This window comes from Sus scrofa, chromosome 4, assembly GCF_054392235.1.
Source record: "Sus scrofa isolate SSC_HxYL_T2T_F1_AM1 chromosome 4, Sscrofa_HxYL_maternal_Yorkshire_Landrace_v2.0, whole genome shotgun sequence".
Classification (NCBI taxonomy): domain Eukaryota; kingdom Metazoa; phylum Chordata; class Mammalia; order Artiodactyla; family Suidae; genus Sus; species Sus scrofa.
The window spans coordinates 73,191,980-73,214,605 of NC_139386.1; the positions used below are offsets into that span (position 1 = coordinate 73,191,980).

Here is a 22,626-nt window from a genome sequence, read left to right on the forward strand (position 1 = left end):
AAATTTGAAGAGTTCTTTGTATATCTTGGATTTACATTTCTTCATCAGATTTGTCTATTTCAAACATTTTCTAGTATTCTGTGGCTTGTCTTCTCATTCTCTTGACATTGTCTTTTGCAGAGCAGAAATTTTTAAATTTTTTTTTTTTTTTTTTTTTTTTGCTATTTTTTTGGGCCGCTCCCGCGGCATATGGAGGTTCCCAGGCTAGGGGTCCAATCGGAGCTGTAGCCACTGGCCTACGCCAGAGCCACAGCAACGCAGGATCTGAGCCGGGTCTGCAACCTACACCACAGCTCATGGCAACGCCGGATCGTTAACCCACTGAGCAAGGGCAGGGACCGAACCCGCAACCTCATGGTTCCTAGTCGGATTCGTTAACCACTGCGCCACGACGGGAACTCCCAGAAATTTTTAATTTTAATGAGGTCTGTCAGTTGTTCAAGTTTTATGTCTACCTTCCCAACCTGTATGCTTTATTTCATTTCTTGTTATACTGCATTAGCTAGGACATCCAGTATGGTGTTGAAAAGGAGGGGTGAGAGGAGACATTCTTGCCTTGTACTTAATCTTAGTGGGAAGGTTTTAAGTTTCTTGCTACTAAGTATGTTAGCTGTAGGGTTTTTTGCTTTATTTGTATTTTTTTTGCTTTTTTAGGGCCGCACCTGTGGCATATGGAAGATCCCAGACTAGGGGTCCAATTGGAGCTACAGCTGCCGGCCTGCACCACAGCCACAGCAGCAGGATCTGAGCCACATCTGCGACCTACACTACAACTCACAGCAACACCAGATCGCCGACCCACTGAGCAAGGCTAGGGATTGAATCTGCGTCCTTGTGGATACTAGTCAGATTGATTTCTGCTGCCCCACAACAGGAACTCCCAGCTGTAGGGTTTTTGTAGGTATTCTTTATCAAGTTGAGGAAGTTTCTTGTCTATATTCCTAGTTTACCGAGAGTTTTTATCATGAAAGGGTGCTGGAATTTTGTTGAATGCTTTTCCTACATCTGTTGATATGATGATGTGATTTTTTTTCTTTTTCAGTCTGTTGATAGAATTCCATTAATTCATTTTTGAATGCTGAACTAGCCTCACATACCTAGGATAAATCCCACTCAGTCATAGTGTATAATGCTTTTTATACTTTTTTGAATTTCGGTTTGTTAGATTTTGTTGAGAATTTATGTGCATGAGAGATAATTGGCCTGTAGTTTTTTGGTTGGTTGGTTGGTTGGTTGGTTGGTATTTTTATGTCTGATTAGAGTGAGTTAGGAAGTATTCCCTCTGCTTCTGTCCTTTGAAAGAGATTATAGAAAATTAGTATAATTTCTTCCTTAAGTAGTTTGCCTGTGAGCCCACCTAGGCCTGCTGTTTTCTGCTTTGGATGGTTACTAATTATTGATTCAACTTCTTGAATAGATACAGACCTTTTCAGCTTGTCTGTTTCTGTGTGAGTTTGGCAGACATTTACTGTGGGATCAACCTGGTCATGCTGGAGGTAGATGTCATAAAATTATTGCCCCTCACCCCATGACTGGATTTCCCTGGTGCTTTTAACTCTCAGAGTTATCTATGCTGACCCTCCAGAAATTCATCAGTTATAGTTCCGGTTTCTCTACGCTGGTGCTGGTCTCTGCTCCAGGAAGTTCCTCTGTTTGCCCATCCCTTTCTCTAGTCTTGGGGCAGTGGTTTGCCCTATGTCCTCACCTCTCCAACGGCTCCTGGAAGAGATGTTTATTTTTCAGCCTGTTTAGCTTTTTACATGTTGTTAGGACAGAATGGCAACTTCTGCGCCCCTTATATGCAAATCCCAAGCCAGAAGTCCTATAATGTTATTTTTAAGTGAAATGATAGGTAAATATTTAAAATTTCTGTTTTAATTTCTATCATGGAAAATATCAATAGCTATATTTCTATCATGGAAAATATCAGTAGCTATAACTCACATAAATAAAGCTCTTTGGGGCAGTTAATAATTTTAAGAATGTAAAGGAGTTCTGAGATCAACATGTTGGAGAAAGTTCACCAAGAGTTCTCTCTTTAAAAGAATGAGGTCCAGATTTTACAGGCAAATTATTCAGGATATTTAAAAGACTGATAATTAGTTTCACAGCTCTTTAAATTCTTTGAGATTACAAAAACAGGAATCATTCAGAGTTATTTTTATAGAGCAAACAGAACTTCCAAGAGGCAAGTATAATGCTATAAGTGTAAATGTCTATTAAAAAAAATCTTGGATATTCCATGTTCCTGGGTTGGGAAAATCAATATTGTAAAAATGGCCATACTACCCAAAGCAATCTACAGATTCAATGCAATCCCTGTCAAATTACCCATGACATTTTTCACAGAACTAGAACAAACAATCCAAACATTTATATGAAACAACAAAAGACCCAGAATCGCCAAAGCAATCCTGAGAAACAAAAACCAAGCAGGAGGCATAACTCTCCCGGACTTCAAGAAATACTACAAAGCCACAGTCATCAAAACAGTGTGGTACTGGTATCAAAACAGACAGACAGACCAATGGAACAGAATAGAGAACCCGGAAATAAACCCTGACACCTATGGTCAATTAATCTTTGACAAGGGAGGCAAGAACATAAAATGGGAAAAAGAAAGTCTATTCAGCAAGCATTGCTGGGAAACCTGGACAGCTGCATGCAAAGCAATGAAACTAGAACACACCCTCACACCATGCACAAAAATAAACTCCAAATGGCTGAAAGACTTAAATATACGACAGGACACCATCAAACTCCTAGAAGAAAACATAGGCAAAACACTCTCTGACATCAACATCATGAATATTTTCTCAGATCAGTCTCCCAAAGCAATAGAAATTAGAGCAAAAATAAACCCATGGGACCTCATCAAACTGACAAGCTTTTGCACAGCAAAGGAAACCCAAAAGAAAACAAAAAGACAACTTACAGAATGGGAGAAAATAGTTTCAAATGATGCAACCGACAAGGGCTTAATCTCTAGAATATATAAACAACTTATACAACCCAACAGCAAAAAAGCCAATCAATCATTGGAAAAATGGGCAAAAGACCTGAATAGACATTTCTCCAAAGAAGATATACAGATGGCCAACAAACACATGAAAAAATGCTCAACATTCCTGATTATGAGAAATGCACATCAAAACTACCATGAGATACCACCTCACACCAGTCAGAATGGCCATCATTAATAAATCCACAAATAACAAGTGCTGGAGGGGCTGTAGAGAAAAGGGAACCCTCCTGCACTGCTGGTGGGAATGTAAACTGGTACAGCCACTATGGAGAACAGTTTGGAGATACCTTAGAAATCTATACATAGGAGTTCCCGTCGTGGCGCAGTGGTTAACGAATCCGACTAGGAACCATGAGGTTGTGGGTTCGGTCCCTGCCCTTGCTCAGTGGGTTAACGATCCGGCATTGCCGTGAGCTGTGGTGTAGGTTGCAGACGCGGCTCGGATCCCGCGTTGCTGTGGCTCTGGTGTAGGCCGGTGGCTACAGCTCCGATTCAACCCCTGGCCTGGGAACCTCCATATGCCATGGGAGCAGCCCAAGAAATAGCAACAACAACAACAAAAGACAAAAAAAAAAGACAAAAAAAAAAAAAAAAGAAATCTATACATAGAACTTCCATATGACCCCGCAATCCCACTCTTAGGCATCTATCCGGACAAAACTCTCCTTAAAAGAGACACATGCACCCGCATGTTCATTGCAGCACTATTCACAATAGCCAGGACATGGAAACAACCCAAATGTCCATCAACAGATGATTGGATTCGGAAGAGGTGGTATATATACACAATGGAATACTACTCAGCCATAAAAAAGAATGACATAATGCCATTTGCAGCAACATGGATGGAACTAGAGAATCTCATACTGAGTGAAATGAGCCAGAAAGACAAAGGCAAATACCATATGATATCACTTATAACTGGAATCTAATATCCAGCACAAATGAACATCTCAGAAAAGAAAATCATGGACTTGGAGAAGAGACTTGTGGCTGCCTGATGGGAGGGGGAGGGAGTGGGAGGGATCGGGAGCTTGGGCTTATCAGACACAACTTAGAATAGATATACAGGAGTTCCCGTCGTGGCGCAGTGGTTAACGAATCCGACTAGGAACCATGAGGTTGCGGGTTCGGTCCCTGCCCTTGCTCAGTGGGTTAACGATCCGGCGTTGCCGTGAGCTGTCGTGTAGGTTGCAGACGAGGCTCGGATGCCGCGTTGCTGTGGCTCTGGCGTAGGCCGGTGGCTACAGCTCCGATTCAACCCCTGGCCTGGGAACCTCCATATGCCGCGGGAGCGGCCCAAGAAATAGCAACAACAACAAGAACAAGACAAAAGACAAAAAGACAAAAAAAAAAAAAAAAAAGAATAGATATACAAGGAGATCTTGCTGAATAGCATTGAGAACTTTGTCTAGATACTCATGTTGCAACAGAAGAAAGGGTGGGGGAAAAGTGTAATTGTAATGTATACATGTAAGGATAACCTGACCCCCTTGCTGTACAGTGGGAAAATAAAAAAATAAAAAAAAAATCTTGGAAAAATGTTAGCAAAAAGAATCCCAACAGCATGAAAGAGTAATACTCCAGGCTTAGTGGGTTTGTGTAGGGAAGGAAGCAAGGACGATTCAATAGATAGTTTTTTCTGTTAGAATATACATTAGACATTGGTAACATTGGTTGCCTCCAGGAGGGGAACTGGGTGGCTTGAGAACATGAAAAAGAAACTTTTTGTTGTAGACTCTTGAATTTTGATTCATATGAATGTATTACTCATTGAAAAAGTTTAAATAAAATTATTTATACATATTGTTGTATACAAAGATTGGCTCTGAGTACGGCTGTCAAAAAAATGGTTAAGTCTGAATACTGACATAAAGACAAGTGCAGTTGTATTTGGAGGATACCCCTTGTCTTTTATTGAATTTAGTGAAATAGAAGATCCGAAAATTATAATTGCTATAAAATGTTGGAAATCTTAAATGAGACATAACGGGGCTTTTTGGTGGGAGAGGGAAGTTGGAAATGATCAAATTGTTGGATCTAATTTCCAAAGGAATTAAAATAGGATGTTTACCTTCTAAATCATGAAACCAGGAGCAAATAATATAAAATCCAAAGGACAAAATGAGAAAAGTACGACCAAAGATATTGATGATGACTATTCCTTCTAAGAGATGAAGATGCTCAGAGTAGGTAAAATGAAACCTAGTGACAAAAAATGGTGACGGGCAGGAGGTGCGAAATGCCACGGGGGCTCTCCACTTCCAGCCAGCTCTCCTCCCTCTCTGTCTTAGCATTGGGGGCAGCTTAGCTCCAGGACACAGATTCTCTCCAGGACCCTATCAAGACAGATGCCTGCGACTTGCAATGTGGTTGGGAATTGTCCCATGGAACTGAACTTCTAGTTATCATAAAACTAGAATAGCTCTCTAAGCCGAAACGATAATATAATTTGAGGGGGTTTTTTAATAGAGAAAAATGAGTCATTCTTTCCTACTGGTGTAGTAGGTTCTCTTTATCACACAGCAGAGAATTCTGAAAAGAAAAAATTTAAATCTGGTAGGTTCTGTGAAAGGTGATCTCATGAGTGCGCGCTCCTGCTAGACCTGAAACTTGTGCGCCACCTTCCGGCCGACTGTCTCCCTCGGACTTGCGAAGGCTCCTGCGCTTGGGCTGTCCCATGGGCTGGGTGAATCTTTCGAGGGACTGAGCATTGGGCTCTAGGAAGGTGCCCTTTCCATTGTATACAGTAAAAGTAAGATTTATTTTTCACAGTGACACAGAAACTTGCATGCTGAGGTTGATATAGTTTCCAGGTGTAGTATAGAATACGCCTGGATAGGTGTATTCTATTCATTGAAGCTAGAATCATCTCTGTACAGCAGCTCTTCTGAGCATCTCCTTGGTGGTACCTTAAACTCACTATTAATTGCCCTGCTGCGGGAGCTCCCTTCCTACCTCAGTGGTTAACAAACTGCTGGATGGATCTGATTAGGATCCATGAGAATGTGGGTTTGATCCCTGGCCTTCTCAGTGGGTTAAGGATCTGACATTGCTGTGAGCTGTGGTATAGGCTGTAGGAGTGGCTTGGAGCTGTGGCTGTGGCATAGGCCAGCAGCGGTAGCTTCGATTCAACCCCTAGCCCAGAAACTTGTATATGCTGTGGGTATGGCCCTAAAAAGAAAGAAAAAAAAAATTCCCTGTTGTGAACTTGTCTCTTTCTGTTTATGCATTGCTTATATCCGGTCTGCATTAAATCTCATGTATTTAAGAACCCAGAATAGCTGTAATTCTCCTCTCTTCTGACCTCATCTCCTATCCTGCTTGATTCAGACCTCTGTCACCACTGTCTGGGGTTATTCTAGGGTTCTCTTAGCTATTCTCTTAGGACCCAGGGTAAGGTCCTACAAAAGAGAAAGGAAAGCTTAAAATAGAGGGGAAATGCATATCAACAGGTTAAAAACATATAGTACACTCTTAGTATAGCTAGTATTTGTCTCTAATTTTGTATTTCTTCTGTGAGTATATCTTGGAGGTGCTGCTGATGTTTAAGTGCTGAAATAGTTTTAACTTATTTCTGGATTATGATTTTCTCCATGGTGAACATAGTTGTCTTTACTAAACCTAGACATTAGACATCTACTTTGCAATATTGGGTTTTTTAAAAAGTATATATATATGGTTCATTATAAACAGTGTTTGAGTTTACCGCATATCAAGGTACATTCTTATCTAGCTATTTAGCCAGCTAGGAAACAATTACAAGCCCCAAAGTTAATAAGTAGAACCGCAGTAATAATTTTTATTATGTAGATAGCAGTTTTTTCTGCCCTGAACTTTCATGGTTTGAATTGTCTTCTATATTCCTATAAAGCCTATAAATGCATCTTCACAATAGGATTTACTTACCATAGGTGTTATCATGCAACAGATTCTGATTTTGGGTCTTTCTAAAAGGGTATTAAGAGGCAAAAGAAAATCAGCTGAAGTGTTCAACCTCACTGCTAAACAAACAAATTCCTGTCAAATTTAGAAAGTTAAGCAAACCATCAGCTAGGGTGCTGGTGATAGAAGTTTACATTACTCTGAACTTTCTAGAGGGCAGTTCAGCACTATGCATCAAGAATTTTAAACATTTTTTCTCTGATCTCTGCTAGAAAAGGCTGCAAACGGAAAATCATATGCAAATGTTAATGTGTGTACAAAGGCATTCATGTTGGTCTTGTTTTTTATAGGACAGTGTATTAAATTACGGTGTTATTCATTGAAGTATGTAAGGATAAAAGACCAGAATGTTTATAATCTACCTTCAGATGTTCAGAAATAGAATCAGGTACACACAGAGGGAGAGAACAAATGGTATATACACAGGTAGAATAAAATGGTAACAATGACAAGTCAGATTAAAGGTATGTAATAGAGGATATTCCTTATACTACTTAGATTTGGGGGGGGGGGCTTGTGGGTTTTTCTTGGGGGGAGGGTCACCGTGCAGCATATGGAGTTCCTAGGCCAGGGACCAGATCTGAACAGCATTCCGAGCCTCAATCACAACCTAAGGTGCAGTTGTGGCAAAGCTGGATCCTTAACTCACTGTGCCAGGCCGGGGATCCACCATGTGTCCCAGTGCTCCCATGATGCCGCCGATCCTGTTGCACCACAGCAGGAACTCCTGTACTATTTAGTTTTGCAACTTTTTGCCTTTTATATTTATTTTTTGAAATGATCTCTGAACAAAAATTTTTAAAGTATGGTAATTAAATATGTTTTTATTAAAAATCATGGGTTTATAGTCCAGTACATATTTGTTAATTAACTGGTCTTAGACCAGGACTGTGGTTGTTTATAAAGAACTGATAGAGTGTAAACTTTGGGAGGGTGTTTTGAAACTAACCCATATTTGTGGTCATGGAAGTTGGGAGGGTTTCTGATGATCATGAATCCTCTTTGCCAAGAAGTGTTTCCCAAAGACCTGCTATAAATGTGTAGTCAAGGTTAGTCTGGCAGCTTGTTGCAATCAATAATAATCAATAAATTCTACTATAATTTTAAGTAGAAATAATGGGTGTATCATACAGAAGCTTTCATTCTTAACTAGGTTTTTGTTGTTGTTTGTTTGGGTTTTGGTCTCTGATTCTTTAAGTGGACTATTTCTGCTAACTTTTTTGTGAATTTATCAGATGTTATTATCTTGGTTCTGTGGGACAGGAAATTTAAAAAATTTTCCGGGTATCATCTCTCACTAGGGAGATTTTCTGAAATATTCTTTTACCTTTGTGTTCTTATTACCTATCTTTTACAGCACTATGTGTGTGTGTGTGTGTGTGTGTGTGTGTTGTGTGTATATATATCATATTGCATATTTACATAGTTTGAGTTTGAGAAAGGGATTTTTTCATGTAAGAAGGTTATTGCTGACTTTATTTTAGGATGACCAGAAATATTCCTTGGAATATTATTTCAAACTAACGTTTTCTTCTCTGGAAAGAATTCCATGTTGCAATTTAAGTAGGACATACATATCAAAAAGGAATTATATGAATGGGTTGTGTTTATTAAGAGATTTGGAAACAACTTACACAACTCAACAACAGCAAAAAAACAACAACCCAACTGAAAAATGGGCAGAAGACCTGAATAGACATTTCACCAAAGAAGATATGTAGATGGCCAACAGGCACATGAAAATATGTTCAACATCACTAATTATTTGAGAAATGCAAATCAAAACTACTGTGAGGTACCATCTCAAACCATTGAGAATGGCCATCATTAACAACTCAACAAATAGCAAATGCTAGAGAGGGTGTGGAGAAAAGGGAACCCTCCTGCACTATTGGTGGGAATGTAAGTTGGTACAACCACTATGGAAAATAGTATGGGGTACCTCAGAAAACTATGTATACAACTACCATATGATCCAACAATCCCATTCCTGGGAATATATCCAAACAAAATTTGCACTGAAAAAGATACATGCACTCCTGTGTTCATTGCAGCACTATTCTCAATTGCTAAGACGTGGAAATAACCTAAATGTCCATCAACAGATGAGTGGATTAAGAAGATGTGGTATATATACAAAATGGAATACTACTCAGCCATAAAAAAGAAATAAATAATGCCATTTGCAGCAGCAAGGATGGAACTAGAGACTCTCATACTAAGTGAAGTAAGCCAGAAGGAGAAAGACAAATACCATATGACATCCCTTATATCCAGAATCTAATATACGGCACAAATGAACCTTTCTATAGAAAGGAAACAAACTCATGGACTTGGCAAACAGACTTGTAGTTGCTGAGGGGAAGGAGGAGGGAGTGGGATGGACTGGAGTTTGGGGTTAGTAGATGCAAACTTTTGCATTTGGAGTGGATTAGCAATGGGATCCTGCTGTATAGCACAGGGAACTATATCTAGTCACTTATGATGGAGCATGAAGGAGGATAACATGAGAAAAAGAATGTGTGTATATATACATATGAATGACTGGGTCACGTGACCTGGTCATACATATCTTTGCCCCAGAAAGGAAAATAAATTAATTAATTAAATTTAAAAAAATTTCTATTCAGACTGAAAGGAAATGTGAGATTGCTTATTGTATAGAAAGCAGTTTCTGGTCCTACTTTTTTAAAAAGTATCATAACTCGTCCATAAGGATTCATAGTATGTTAATCACTAGTTATTTAACAAAAAGCTAAGATTGGTGATTCTTTGGATTCTTTAGTCAGTAATAAGATTGATTCTTATTTAACCTGTTGTCCCTTGTCTGTCCCCCAAAGCTGTACCTGGTATGCTGTTACGGTGCTGAGAGCTATAGAAGTACTAGCAGATAAAGTAGCTAGTTCTTCTAAGCATGCCATCGTTTTATATACCTTTTTTTAAAGAGTTGGTCTACTTTCTCAGTAGTCAGATGATTAGTTTCTGACAAATGCTTAAACTTCAGTGTTAGCATTAACATTTCTTTGACACCTTCTGAAAAACTTCAGCATTCATCCCAATTTTAAAGGATCTCTAACCCTCAGACTTGCCCTATCTAGGAACTGTTCCCACTATGGAACAGATTTCCAGTCCTTCAGCATTTAATAAACTGGTTCTTCTTCTTTTTTTTTTCTTTTTGGTCTTTTTAGGACCGTACCCGTGGCATATGGAGGTTCCCAGGCTAGGGGTTGAATTGGAGCTGCAGCCTATGGCCTGTGCCACAGCCACAGCAATGCCAGATCCGAGCTTCATCTTCTGCCTACATCACAGCTCACAGCAACGCCAGATCCTTAACCCACTGAGCAAGGCCAGGAATCAAACCTGCATCCTCATGGATGCTAGTCAGATTCATTTCTTCTGAGCCATGATGGGAACTCCAATAAACTGATTCTTAATGTCCTTCTTCCAACTAGTTTTAACCTATTTAGTCTACTGACCTCATGTTGTGAAAATTCTAAGTTTGAGGCAACTTAGATGTATACGCTAAAAAATTGGGATGAAAAGATATGGGAGGAAGGAAGGCTGAGGAGAGACAGGCTGATTGATTAGAGAGAGCAGAGGGCTGGCAAAAGGCTGACAGCTGAGTGGTTTGAACTGAGAAGTGCCCAGAGCCATGTCCCCCTGATGTGGCTCCTTTGAATGTCACTCCCCAGGCTTTTCTCAAGTTCCTGCTTTCACTTAGCTCAGTGGACGGAGAACCTGGAGCCTCCCTCATGCAATTTGCTCCTTTTGAGTATGTTGGCTTTGATAACCAGCTTTCTGCAGGCTGAATTAAGAGCCCCAAATGGTCTTAACAAACAAAGATTTTTCTCTGTCCAATTGGCCATACACCTGGTCTCTTGAAATAAAGTATTTTGACTCTTAAATTAGTTAGATCTGTTGAAATGGATTCTATATTGACTTTTTGTCAAAATTCATCATTCTTTGCTCTAAATTTAATGTCCCTAAATTTAATAAATTATTCTTTTAGTTACACATTTTTCTAGCCTACATAATAGCAAATTCTAATACCTTTAAACGTAAATGAATTATTATAATTCTTCTCCACACATACACTTAGAACATCTTGTATGTTCCTTTGAAAGATTCTGGCATGATTATTAAATAGTAATGGAAGCTGCCAGCTTGACAGTTCCTTCTTTTCATGGAATTCACCAGAGCTCATTGACGTCATCCAGACTGGAAGCAGAGACTATGGTCTCTCTGCCAATATTGGACAAGATATAATAGGAGTATTTTTTTTTTCATATCTACGCAAATGCAGTTTTCCATTTTCTTTTACTCCTGCTACATGGTAATGTTCCATTCTATGTAAATGTGTTTTGCCCATTATCTTGAGCTTTTTCTTCATTTTAGCACATTGTTCCACCCCATACTAAGGCTGCGCAGGAACCTTTCAGAATATTTACATTGTAGCATAAAAGGCTTTTAGCCTTACTCATCTTTTTGTCCCTCATTTCTGTCAGCCTCAGGCTCATTGTAGAGAATGAATATATTCTTGTTGCATTAAAATCACTAAAACTGAAAAAAAAAAGTCACTAAAACTGTATATCTTCTGCCAGTGGGGTTCCATTTGTATTTCTCTAAGTATGATCTGTATTCGTTGTAAACCAGATTCAGCCCTTCTGTTGAATCAAATGTCTCATGTTGTCTTTATCATAATGACCCACTATGAAAGCAAACAAGACTTTTTCTAGTTTTGCCTTAGATCCTCATGTGCATTTGATTTGGGGTTTTTCTCACCTTCCTAACAGGACTGTGTTAGACTTGGATCCTTGTTTCTTACTTAGTTACATGATCAGAAAGAACATCTGTTTCGATGTTTATTTTGAGTTTAAAACCTTAGGTCATACTGATTTTATTGTCTCAAATTATCTTAGTCTTTAATATATGGTAACTCCCACCCAAGGGCAGATCCTGTTATATTCAGGAGGCGTTTTATTGCTTTTCTAAGAATAGACATTGTTGCTTGTCATTTTCCTCAGCCATGAGTTTTTCTTTGCTCTATTGTTTTTCTTCTTATCTTTCATACTGTACTGCCTGGTCATTCCTTTCTTATTTACAAGTGTATTTTTTTTTTTTTTTTTAGGCTTCATTTTTCTAATCTGCTAAGGCGGCTATCCATCATTTGTAATTTAGTCTCTCATTCAGATGTGAACATACCAGCCTCTACTGAGGTCTACAAATAGACTTGTCATATTTGTCTGGAATTTCTATTAAATGTTTAGTTTGTTCTCGGTCATTCATTTATCTTGAAATCATATCTGGTTGTTTCAGAAATATTTCTGTAATAGTTCACGGAGATGTCACAGGAAAGAATCTCATGTCCTTTCCCCTGTCTTTTTCATCATGAATGTTCCTGCCTCATTCCTGTAACAATCCCCTTGCCAAGTAGGGCTTATAGAGATGAGTACTGCTGTGCTGAACCAAATTAGAAAGCAGAGCATTCTTCCTGACTGTGTGTATTTTCAAAAACGTACCTAGTGTTCCAGGTGATTGTGAAATGTCTGCATTTGACAAACTGCTGGGTTTTGTTTCTTCTTTGGCTCAAATCTCCTAGATATCTTCCCTAACCTTAAAGCATAAATTAGGGAACCTATAGGGATTGGACCTTAACCTTAATACAATTTAATGGTTGTTTAATTCTACTTGTCCTTTGGAAAAATGGAGAAATTGGAGATTTAGCTTTGAGCTTTATTTTGTACCTTGTACATTAAGACCTTGTGTGTTTTCTCTTCCTTCTTTTTATCTCAGCTCACTAATAAGGGAATTCAGAATCCAGTGAATGTGGAGCTATGTTCAAGTCCTACGTTTAAGCATAAGAGGACTCCCATGTATCACATATCCCATCCCTGAAGGATGGAAATGCCTGGCCTATAACAATAATAAGCATACTCTTTAAAAAAAAGTTTTTTATTGACTGTTTTATTAAATCCTGTCAAAGTGAATATTGAATTCTGCAAGCTAAAGTTATAGGAATTGCTTAAGGGAAAGAATATTAGTTATACAGCTTATTCTCATGTTAACATTGATCTAATTTTAGATTATGAGTAGATAGATCATTTGTTTCTTTGATTTGTAATTAAGTTTGGAATGTCAGGTTTATTTTAAAGTAATGACATTGTATGCATATTTTGAAATCTTTAAATATGTGCATTTATTTCTACAGTGTGTATACAGTGGCCTTCAGGATGAGTTATGCTATCATGAAGAATAAATCTGTCTTTGTTAAAATAAATAGTATGGGAGTTCCCGTCGTGGCACAGTGGTGAACGAATCCAACTAGGAACCACGAGGTTGCTGGTTCGGTCCCTGCCCTTGCTCAGTGGGTTAACGATCCGGCGTTGCCGTGAGCTGTGGTGTAGGTTGCAGATGCGGCTCGGATCCCGCGTTGCTGTAGCTCTGGCGTAGGCCGGTGGCTACAGCTCCTATTCGACCCCTAGCCTGGGACCCTCCATATGCTGCGGGAGCGGCCCAAGAAATAGCAAAAAGACAAAATAAATAAATAAATAGTATGAAGTTACGTGTTTAAAAACATTTAGGAGTTCCTGTTGTGGCTCAGAGGTTAATGAGCCTGACAAGCATCCATGAGGACATGGGTGTGATCCCTGGCCTCCCTCAGTGGGTTAAGGATCCGGCGTTGTCCCAAACTGTGGTGTAGGTCGCAGACCTGGTTCAGATCCAGCGTTGTGGTGTCTGTGCTATGAGCTGGCAGCTACAGCTCTGATTCAGCCCCTAGCCTGGAACCCTCCACGTGCCACTGGTGCAGCCCTAAAAAAAGACAAAAGACAAAGAAAAATATATAAAAAAATAAAAATGTTTAAATGTGAAACTAATGTTATATGTAAATTATACGTCATTATTTTTATTTATTTATTTGTTTATTTTGCTTTTTAGGGCCATCCCCACAGCACGTAGAAGTTCCCTGGCTAGGCTTCAGATCTGAGATACAGCTGCCAGCCACAGCAGCAAGGGATCTGAGCTGCGCCTGCATGTGACCTACACCACAGCTCACTGCAAACGCTAGATCTTTAACCTACTGAGTGAGGCCAGGGATTGAACCCTCATCCTCTTTGATACTGATGGGGTTCATTACTGTTGAAAAAAAATGTAACATAGTAAGATTAAATAATATATCACAGACTATACATTTAGAAAGAAACCAAGATACATTTCAAACCTTCAAAGTCAGACCCTGGAGCTTATGCTCTTAAACATAATATCATACTTAGGCATCATTTTTTAAAAGAATTGATATCTATAACAACTATAGCCATTACTGTTAGTGTTTATTCTTTGCATATTGCTGTACTACTCTTTGAATTTTTTTAGTGGTTTCTGTAAGACCTGTTTTATAGTGAGGAAACTAGGGGCCAGTTAAAAAACTAAAATAACTTGCCTAACTGTCACAAAACTAGTACAAGTGGCAGAGGTGGGATTCAGACTCAGGTGCGTTTCTCCAAAGCTCGTGTCTTTATGAGCCCTGCTGTTCTACCTCTGTTATCAGCACAGGCTATAATACTAAAAGACCATTGCTCTAAACATCTAGCTGTTTTTCTTCCCCACTTATCTATGCATGTAAAAATTCTTCCAAGAAAATTCGAACTTAGATGTAGCTAAATGTGATTATTCAGGATTAACAGTAAGCTTTCAGATACGGCTCCTATTTGTTTTAAGGAAAGTTAAAGAAGGGATGAAAATATAGAATGTCTTGGAGTTCCCGTTGTGGCACAATGGAAATGAATCCAACTGGTATCCATGAGAATGCGGATTTGATCCCTGGCCTCGCTCAGTAGGTCGGGGATCCAGCATTGCCATGAGCTGTGATGTAGGTGGGAGATGTGGCTTGGATCCATTGTGTTGCTGTGTCTGTGGTGTAGGCTGACAATTATAGCTCCAATTCGACCCCTAGTCTGGGAACTTCCATAGGCTGCGAGTGTAAAAAAAAAGGAATATAGAATGTCTTCATGTTTGTTTTTGTTTTGGCTGTGCCCACAGCATATGAAAGTTCCCAGGCCAGGGGTTGAACCCGTTCCTCCATTGTAACCTGAGCCACAGCAGTGACAAGGCCAGATCCTTAATCCACTGAACCACAAGGCAACTCCCTTGTTTTTTATTCAATTATCATTCAGTATGGCCTTGCTCTAGAGGAGAGTTAAAACTTTACAGCACTCAATTTTTTTTTAAATTAAAAACTATCTCCAAGAGTAATTCATACACTATGCATCTGAGTGACTTAGGATTTTAAGGTAACAGCTATAGTGACTGCAGGACTCCCTCCTGTGGGCCATTAATGCAAGTGGCGGGCAAGTCTCAAGATTCAAAGTCTTTTCTGTTAAAAACTCTTTTGTCTAATAACTAAGAATCAGCGACATCTTTGCCATGCCATTTGGATGACAGAGAGGAAGGTCTGTGAGAGAGGTGTGAATAGTACTGTTGAAGATGTGTTGATTCTCCAGCCCTTTTGTTTTCTCTAACCTATTGCCTACATTTCATTTTTCTGTCCACTTTCTAATAGGAAGGAGAAAAGCCACAGAAAAACATGGCTTCTAAATTTGCCTGCTCTTCCACATTTCATTATTGGCTCAGAGAAGCCAAATGTGGATGATGGAAGTAGTTCCCATGATCATTAAGTGCTCATTTAGTTTTGGTGGAGGTTGATTAGTTTGTGCGTGGTCACATAGTGAGGTAATGTGATATTTTAGAAGAGAACCAGCAGAGCCAACAGTTCTTTAATAGTAACTTGATTAATTCCCTGAGCCCTGTCGGCTTTCTAAGCTGGACTGGAATGTAGGTAACCATGTAAACTAGAACATGCCTGGGACCTAAATAGTTCTAGCCTGGTGGAAGCTGGGCTTTAATAAAGACAGTTTTTAATCTGTTGTCTATTGTGTGGTGAAATACATAGTGGTGTATCTCATGTCATAAAATGGATTCATGAGAATATTGGTAATAGGGTCAGAATTTATGTACTACGGCCAGGGGGTGATGAGCTTTTTAGTGATTGTACTAGTTAAGTTTTCATAATCACTCTTTCTCGTTCTCAGTTCTCCATGTCTCCTCTTTTATATATTCCTGAATGACACTACTTATTCAACTTGATGTCCTCTTGAGAGTGGCCTCTGTTGGCTTGTTTCAGTAGGGGAATTTTACTTTGAATCATTATAGGGCGTCAGTGTGTATTGGGTGGGTGAAGAAAGGGGGTGGGGTGAAGCAAATATGAAGAAATTAAATTTTTCCATCTTAAAATGATCTCATCAGGCTTCATCCTTGATTTATAGTTATTGATTCCCTCTTCTTAGATCATATTTTGGAAGCTATTCTGGGACAGTTCTGGAAACCTCTCTAATTTTCTTTTAGAAAATCTCTTCTCCAGCTTGGCAGTGTGTTTTAGAAGCCTTTGAAATGTGCTCCTATGTACTTGTTCTACTTCTGAGGGTTTGTCCTAAGGGAATTAGGACATGTGCAAAGATTTAGTTATAAGAATGTTTATTACAGAGTTGTTGCTAAGAAAAGTGAAAGGAGCAGCCTAACAGCAAAAAGATTTAGTAAATGATCATAGTTTCATACTTTAGAAAAACATGTGGCTACTAAAAATGGTGGAACATGTAAGTATTTATTGACTTGAAAGGATCCAGCGTTGCCGTGAGCTGTGGTGTAGGTTGCAGATCCGGCTCGGATTTGGCATTACAGAGGCTGTGGTGTAGGCCAGCGGCTACAGCTCTGATTTGACTCCTAGCCTGGCCCTAAAAAGCCAAAAAAATAAAAATAAAAATAAAAAAAGTATTTATTGACTTGAAAAGATACTCATGAAGTTTTAAGTTAAAAAAATACTGTGCACTGTTTGGAATAAAATAAAAACTGTGTATATGTATGTGTATAGAAAATAATTCATAGAAATAGCTGGAGTGACAGGCTGCACCGATAGTTGTTATTTCTAGACTACTAAGCCTTTTCATGCAACTTCACTCTGTTCTCAAAGCCAAGTTGAGCAGAAGAGAAGGCTTAGGGCAGCTACTCCCAGAAAGGATCAGGAAGAACACACCTTTTAAAAGAAAGGAACGATGTGGCTCAAAATAACAGGGTAGGAAGCTCTAGGGATTGGTTTCTCCACCAAAACAACCACTAAACTGGGGCAGGGGAGGAATGGCAAAATCAGCTATTTCAGGACTCTGGGCCCCGATTGGACACTTGCAACAAGCAGGGGAGTATTTGATGAAGGGAGGGGCTGCTGATCTTTGGCAGTTGGGTAGGGTCCATAAAGCAGGGGTACATCCATTCCTCAGCCCCTCAGCCCCACTATCGCTATGGGGATAGTGACCCATGTTCCTGTCTGTAGCCAGAGTGGGCAATGGGGACTTTATCCTCCAAAAATTTGTAGTTGCTTCCTTAAATTAGTTTGGCAAATCCTTGAGGAATAGGCCCAGATGTTTGCCTTGGTTTCAGCCCTTTCAGCTGCAGGGGCTTTGCCGCACAGCATCTACCAGAAGATTGGAAGAATCAGTACTTTCCCTCTCCTTTTTCTTTGGAACTAGACATTTAAAGAAATCTGTGTTGGGTTCCTGTATGACTATAGAAATACTGCAACTGGAACTTCAGTGCACACAAGGAATAAACCAAGTCAAATAGATATGCAAAGGCAAAAATAGTTTGAAAAAGTCACAAAACAGATGGCATCAGCCCACAACAAGCAAAAATAGCATTCTTAGAAGGCTGAGAGATTAGATTTCCAGTTACCCCAGTATAATACTCACGACGTTCACTTCATAATTTAAAAAAAAACTATAAAATACACAAAGAAACTGGAAAGCATGGCCCATACATGTGGAAAAAAGAACTTCACATCCTGAGGAAACCGAGATACTGGAATTGCTAATCAAAGATGTTAACTGCCTTAAATGCTCAGTGAGCTAATAAAACAGACCATGGGCAAAGAACCTGTTGATCCTTCAGGGCTCTGTGAAACAGAAAAAAGATGTGAATTATGGTTAATTTTTTTTTTAGTTAAAGAAAATGAGACATCAAGAGGGTATAACTTGTGAGAAATCATCAGAAGATAGGAGGAAGGTGGTGGGGCGGGGCGGGAGTTGGGGGAGGGGTAGCTGTAATCCTGTGAGTCAAATCCTGACTCCCAGCCAAACAGGCCCAGCCGTCTTAACCATGGACGGAGTGAACGCGTCCTGCTGTGTTGCTATGGGCTCTTTGTATGGTGGCTTGAGCCCCCTCAGATGAGGCTCATTCATTTTTTGGACCTTATGCAATTATCCCCGCAAAGAGATTCTCAGATTTACTTCAAGGATGGATTACTTTGGACATGTACTGTGGAAGCAGTGCAGTGCAACATAACTGCCAGTGGTAAAACTGTTACCTTTTATGTGTGATTACGATAGTAAATTGAAGGGAATGCCCCTGAAGTCATGCTTATGACCTTGAACTCTTGTAGGTTACTTTCCCAAAATGAATAAAATATGTGTCTTTGCCGGCATTTTTTAGTGATCTGAATGCCTCGGCTCTAATGCAGTCATTGCCTCAAGTTGGAGTCTGAGGTTCTGTTTGTAAGATGGGGATGATAATCTTTGCCATCTTCACAGGATTGTTACAATTGCTAAATTGGATGGCAGATGTGAACTTGCTTTTGTAAAACTGTAAAGCGCCTTGTAATTACTGGCATGGCAGTGCTAATATTGCGCTAATTAGGTCTCATCTGCTCCCCATATATTTATGTCATCCCACTCTATCCCCTCCAAGTCCAGTCTCTTCTGGGAGTCAGAGTGGGAGGGTCACATGAAATACTTAGGTTTCTGTGCATTATCCTTTCTCTCTCTGTTTCTTTTTGTACATACTTTCATCTAAGTAAGGAACATTTTGAATAATGGTGTACACAGAATTTTTATTGTAAACAGTCAATAGACAATACTGAAGAGATGTAATAAGAAACTTGTAGTACTGTGGACCCAGGCTTTATAAACAGATCTGTGTTTTAAAATCTAGTTGTCACCCTATTGGCTGTATGAACTTGTATAAGCTCTCTTAGTTTCAGTGTTCTCCTGTGTAAAGTGGAGGAAAATGGTATTCATTGTTTGAGATTGCTGAGGGCTAAAGGAGATTCTTTTCTAAAGCACTTGGAGCATTATTTTCATGAACTTAATCTACCCTCATTACCTAAAACATGCTTAATACAATATAGGGTTACCATTTTGGTTACAGTCCTTTTAATGTGTTACATTGATAAAGATCAAAATTTCACTCCACAGTTGTTCTTGATACTCTCTACGTTAGATTCACTGAGGTAAAAAGTGAAAAACCACTTAACTGTGCATTATTTCATTTCTGGCTTATGCGGCTATATGGGAACCTCAAAACTCATCAGATACTTCAAAAACAGTATCAGTTTATTCATTTATTCAATATATTTTGCACATACCTACTTGGCATGACTATCATTAGGCTTTGGAATACATAGATGAACGAATAGTTTGTGCCTGTGTTAGAGGTCGTCTTTCGTTGAAGGAGACAGATAAATAAGCAGTTGTAATTCAGTATCAGAAGTAGTCTGATTGGTCTCTGCACAGGTCGCTTTGAGAACTCAGAGGAGGAGCCTTCTCTTCTGGATGGGGAATGATGTGCAGGTGTTCAGGTGCGGGCTTGCTAGGGAAGGGAACCCCTGAGTTGAGTCTGGAGAGAGCCAGGACCTGGAACACAAGGACTTTTCTTCCTGGCCAAGGAGATGGAGTTCATTTTACAGCGAATGATGAGGGACCAGTGAACGTTCATTTAGAGCAACGTGAACAGATTTAGAACTTAGGATGATTACCTGAAAGCACACCTCCAAGCAGTGGCATCATTATTGACATTTCCACAATGTAATACCTATTCTCTGTCTGACTAGTGTTTATATTATCTCATTTAATCCAGCACTCATTGAATTAGCTGTTATTGCCATTATTTTATAGCAGAAAACAAAGGGTGGTAGAGTTTAGTAGAGGAGTTAGTGACCGGATGCACAAAGAGAACATATTTGATGACTTGTCATCTCTCCACTGGAATGTCAGTGATGTTAGGGTGAGAAGTGGTGATTTGTTGGTCCTTCATCTTCATTTTCATGTGTTTTGTGTTGTGAACATTTCACTAGTTTCTAGACTTTAAAGATAATGTTAATTCCCTACAGGATAGCTTTTAACCAAAGTCTGTTGCTTCATGTGGTACCCCAGAAACTTTGGTTCATTCTAACTCTGGAGGGAAAAGTGATTGTTAGACTCATGGGAAAGAGAACATAGCATGTGCAACCACATTTTTTTTTCCTAGAGTTTTTCGTCTAGCAGAATTTTCATCCATATCCTTTAGAACTCTTATAGGATGTAAACTATATTCTCCATTCCATCTTCTTTCCCTCTAAATAAAATTATCTTAAAATATTTGAAATATCTCATTATTAGGAGCTCAGATGTTTTATTTTATATATTTTCTATTCCACACCAAATATTCATTACATTAAGTTTGCATATATGTCATTGCTGGGAAAGCAGAAAAAAATGACCCCTTAGAGGAGTTCCCTTCGTGGCTCAACGGTTAAGGAACCCGACTAGGATCCATGAAGATGAAGGTTCGATCCCTGGTCTCACTCAGTGGGTAAAGGATCCAGTGTTGCCATGAGCTGTGGTGTAGGTCGAAGATGTGGCTCAGATCCCAGGTTGCCGTGGCTGTGGCGTAGGTCAGCAGCTACAGCTCTGATTCTACCCTTAGCCTGGGAACCTCTGTTTGCCTCGGGTGTGGCACCCCCTCCCCACAAAAAAATGACCCCTTAGAAAGTCGTTTAGCAATATGTAATAACAGTTGTGTAATTCTTAAAGTTTTGTATGTATCTTGGGACCTAGTTTCTCAATATGAAGGGTAGTTTGAAAATAGATTTTGTCTTTTTACTCCATAATGTCTGTATGGTATATTAAAGCAGTAGAGTGAGAGGTGATAATTCTTGAAAGTTAAAAAAAAAAAAAATTCTGATAATTAATCCAACCACACTTAATAGCTTTCTAAATGTTGACAAGATTGGCCATTCACCTGTTTATTCTTAGCTCTTTAAACTACAAATAAAGTACCTCTTCTCGCCTATAAATGTACATGATGGTTGATTGATTTTTTAAAAAAAATATTTGTGTATAACTAGAAGGGGTACTACAAAGATTGTATATGCACAGTTTTGACTTGGTATACTCACTTTTTACTCCTTTTATTTCAGCTCAGTCAGAAATTGAAGTTTCTGTGTCTGCAAGGAATATCAGAAGGTTGCTAAGTTTCCAGCGGTATCTTAGATCTTCACGCTTTTTTCGTGGTACTACCGTTTCAAATTCTCTAAACATTTTAGATGATGATTATAACGGACAAGCCAAGGTGTGTATAGCTTTTTCAAGAAAACATTAACTTTTAGATAAGTGTAATGAAGCCTTTTATTTCCCTTGTGCTATTAATTTATAGAGCCTTTTTTGGTATGTGAAATCTGTTGAACCCACTTTTCAGGTTTTTTCTTGAGAGCAGCTGTTCATTTTATAATTAAATTTTACAGAGCAAGGAACATTTCTGAAATAAGTTAAATAATGAAAATGTTTTCATTTATTATAACATTAAGTAGCAAGTAGATCAATAAAACATTAAACTGCACCAAATCTTAATGTTGGAAAGAATATTATAAATTATCTGACCTCATTTCTGTATTTTTTAGTTAAGAAAACTGTGACTGGAGTTCCCATTGTGGCTCAGCAATAATGAACCCAACTAGTATACATGAGGCTTATGGGTTCTATCCCTGACCTCGCTCACTGAGTTAAGGATCCGGCTTTGTCATGAGCTGTGGTCACAGCTGCAGCTTGGATCCTTTGTTTCTGTGGCTGTGGTGTAGGCCTGCAGCTGCAGCTCCGATTGGACCCCTAGCCTGGGAACTTCCATATGCAGTGAGTGCCACCCTAAAAAGATGACAAAAAATAATGAAAGAAAACTATGGCGTATACGCATAAGTGGCTTGATTGAGCTCCCTCAGCTGGTTAGAGACAACCCCAGCACAGGAAGTCTCATGACTCTCAGCCAAATGCTATTTCATATTCTCTTTTATCAGTGAGATATTTTGAGGATTTAGATTTTAAAAAAATTAAATCTGGTGATTGTGAGTTTTATCTCCTTTATGTAGTTTACAAGAAATATGTTAAAGAAGGTGGGGATTAGCTAAGCTTGTTTTTTGACCAAATGAACATCATTAATAATCTTAGGTTTCTGATGTGTGTGAAAGTATTCTTTGACTGAGCATTTACAACCAGATGCTGTAAGTTTGTGTAGGTAGGGCCAGGGCCACTCTGCAATCACACTAAAGTGAGAAAATGTGCTTCTCTGTTTACAGAAAACAAAGCAGTGGGAAAATGCTCATGCTTTCTTTAAATTTTAAAAAGTTACAATTTCTGCTTTTTAGAATGAGAATGTTGTCCTGTGTATGATTGGTTATTAGTGTCATCATAATCTGTACTAGTAAGATCTTAGTATTGTTTAGTCATAAATGTATACAACTGTGAACTTTTAAATATAAAATAATTTTTTTTCTTGAAAATAAAGCCCACAAAAATTTCAGGTTACAA

General features: G+C 39.0%; 1 protein-coding gene across 8 annotated transcripts in view; it reads left to right on the plus strand.

Moving 5' to 3' along the window:
* The window catches only part of PDE7A (phosphodiesterase 7A), a 117,005-nt gene that overhangs the window by 70,927 nt on the left and 23,452 nt on the right, over positions 1–22,626 (plus strand). For all 8 annotated transcript variants that reach the window (XR_014843716.1, XM_085022277.1, XM_085022276.1 and 5 more), the window contains one exon: positions 21,246–21,397. Coding sequence is in view for 2 of the 8 variants with exons in the window: in XM_085022276.1 (XP_084878402.1) it covers positions 21,246–21,397 (152 nt within the window). In the remaining 6 variants the exon portion in view is untranslated. The remainder of the gene's footprint in view (positions 1–21,245; positions 21,398–22,626) is intronic.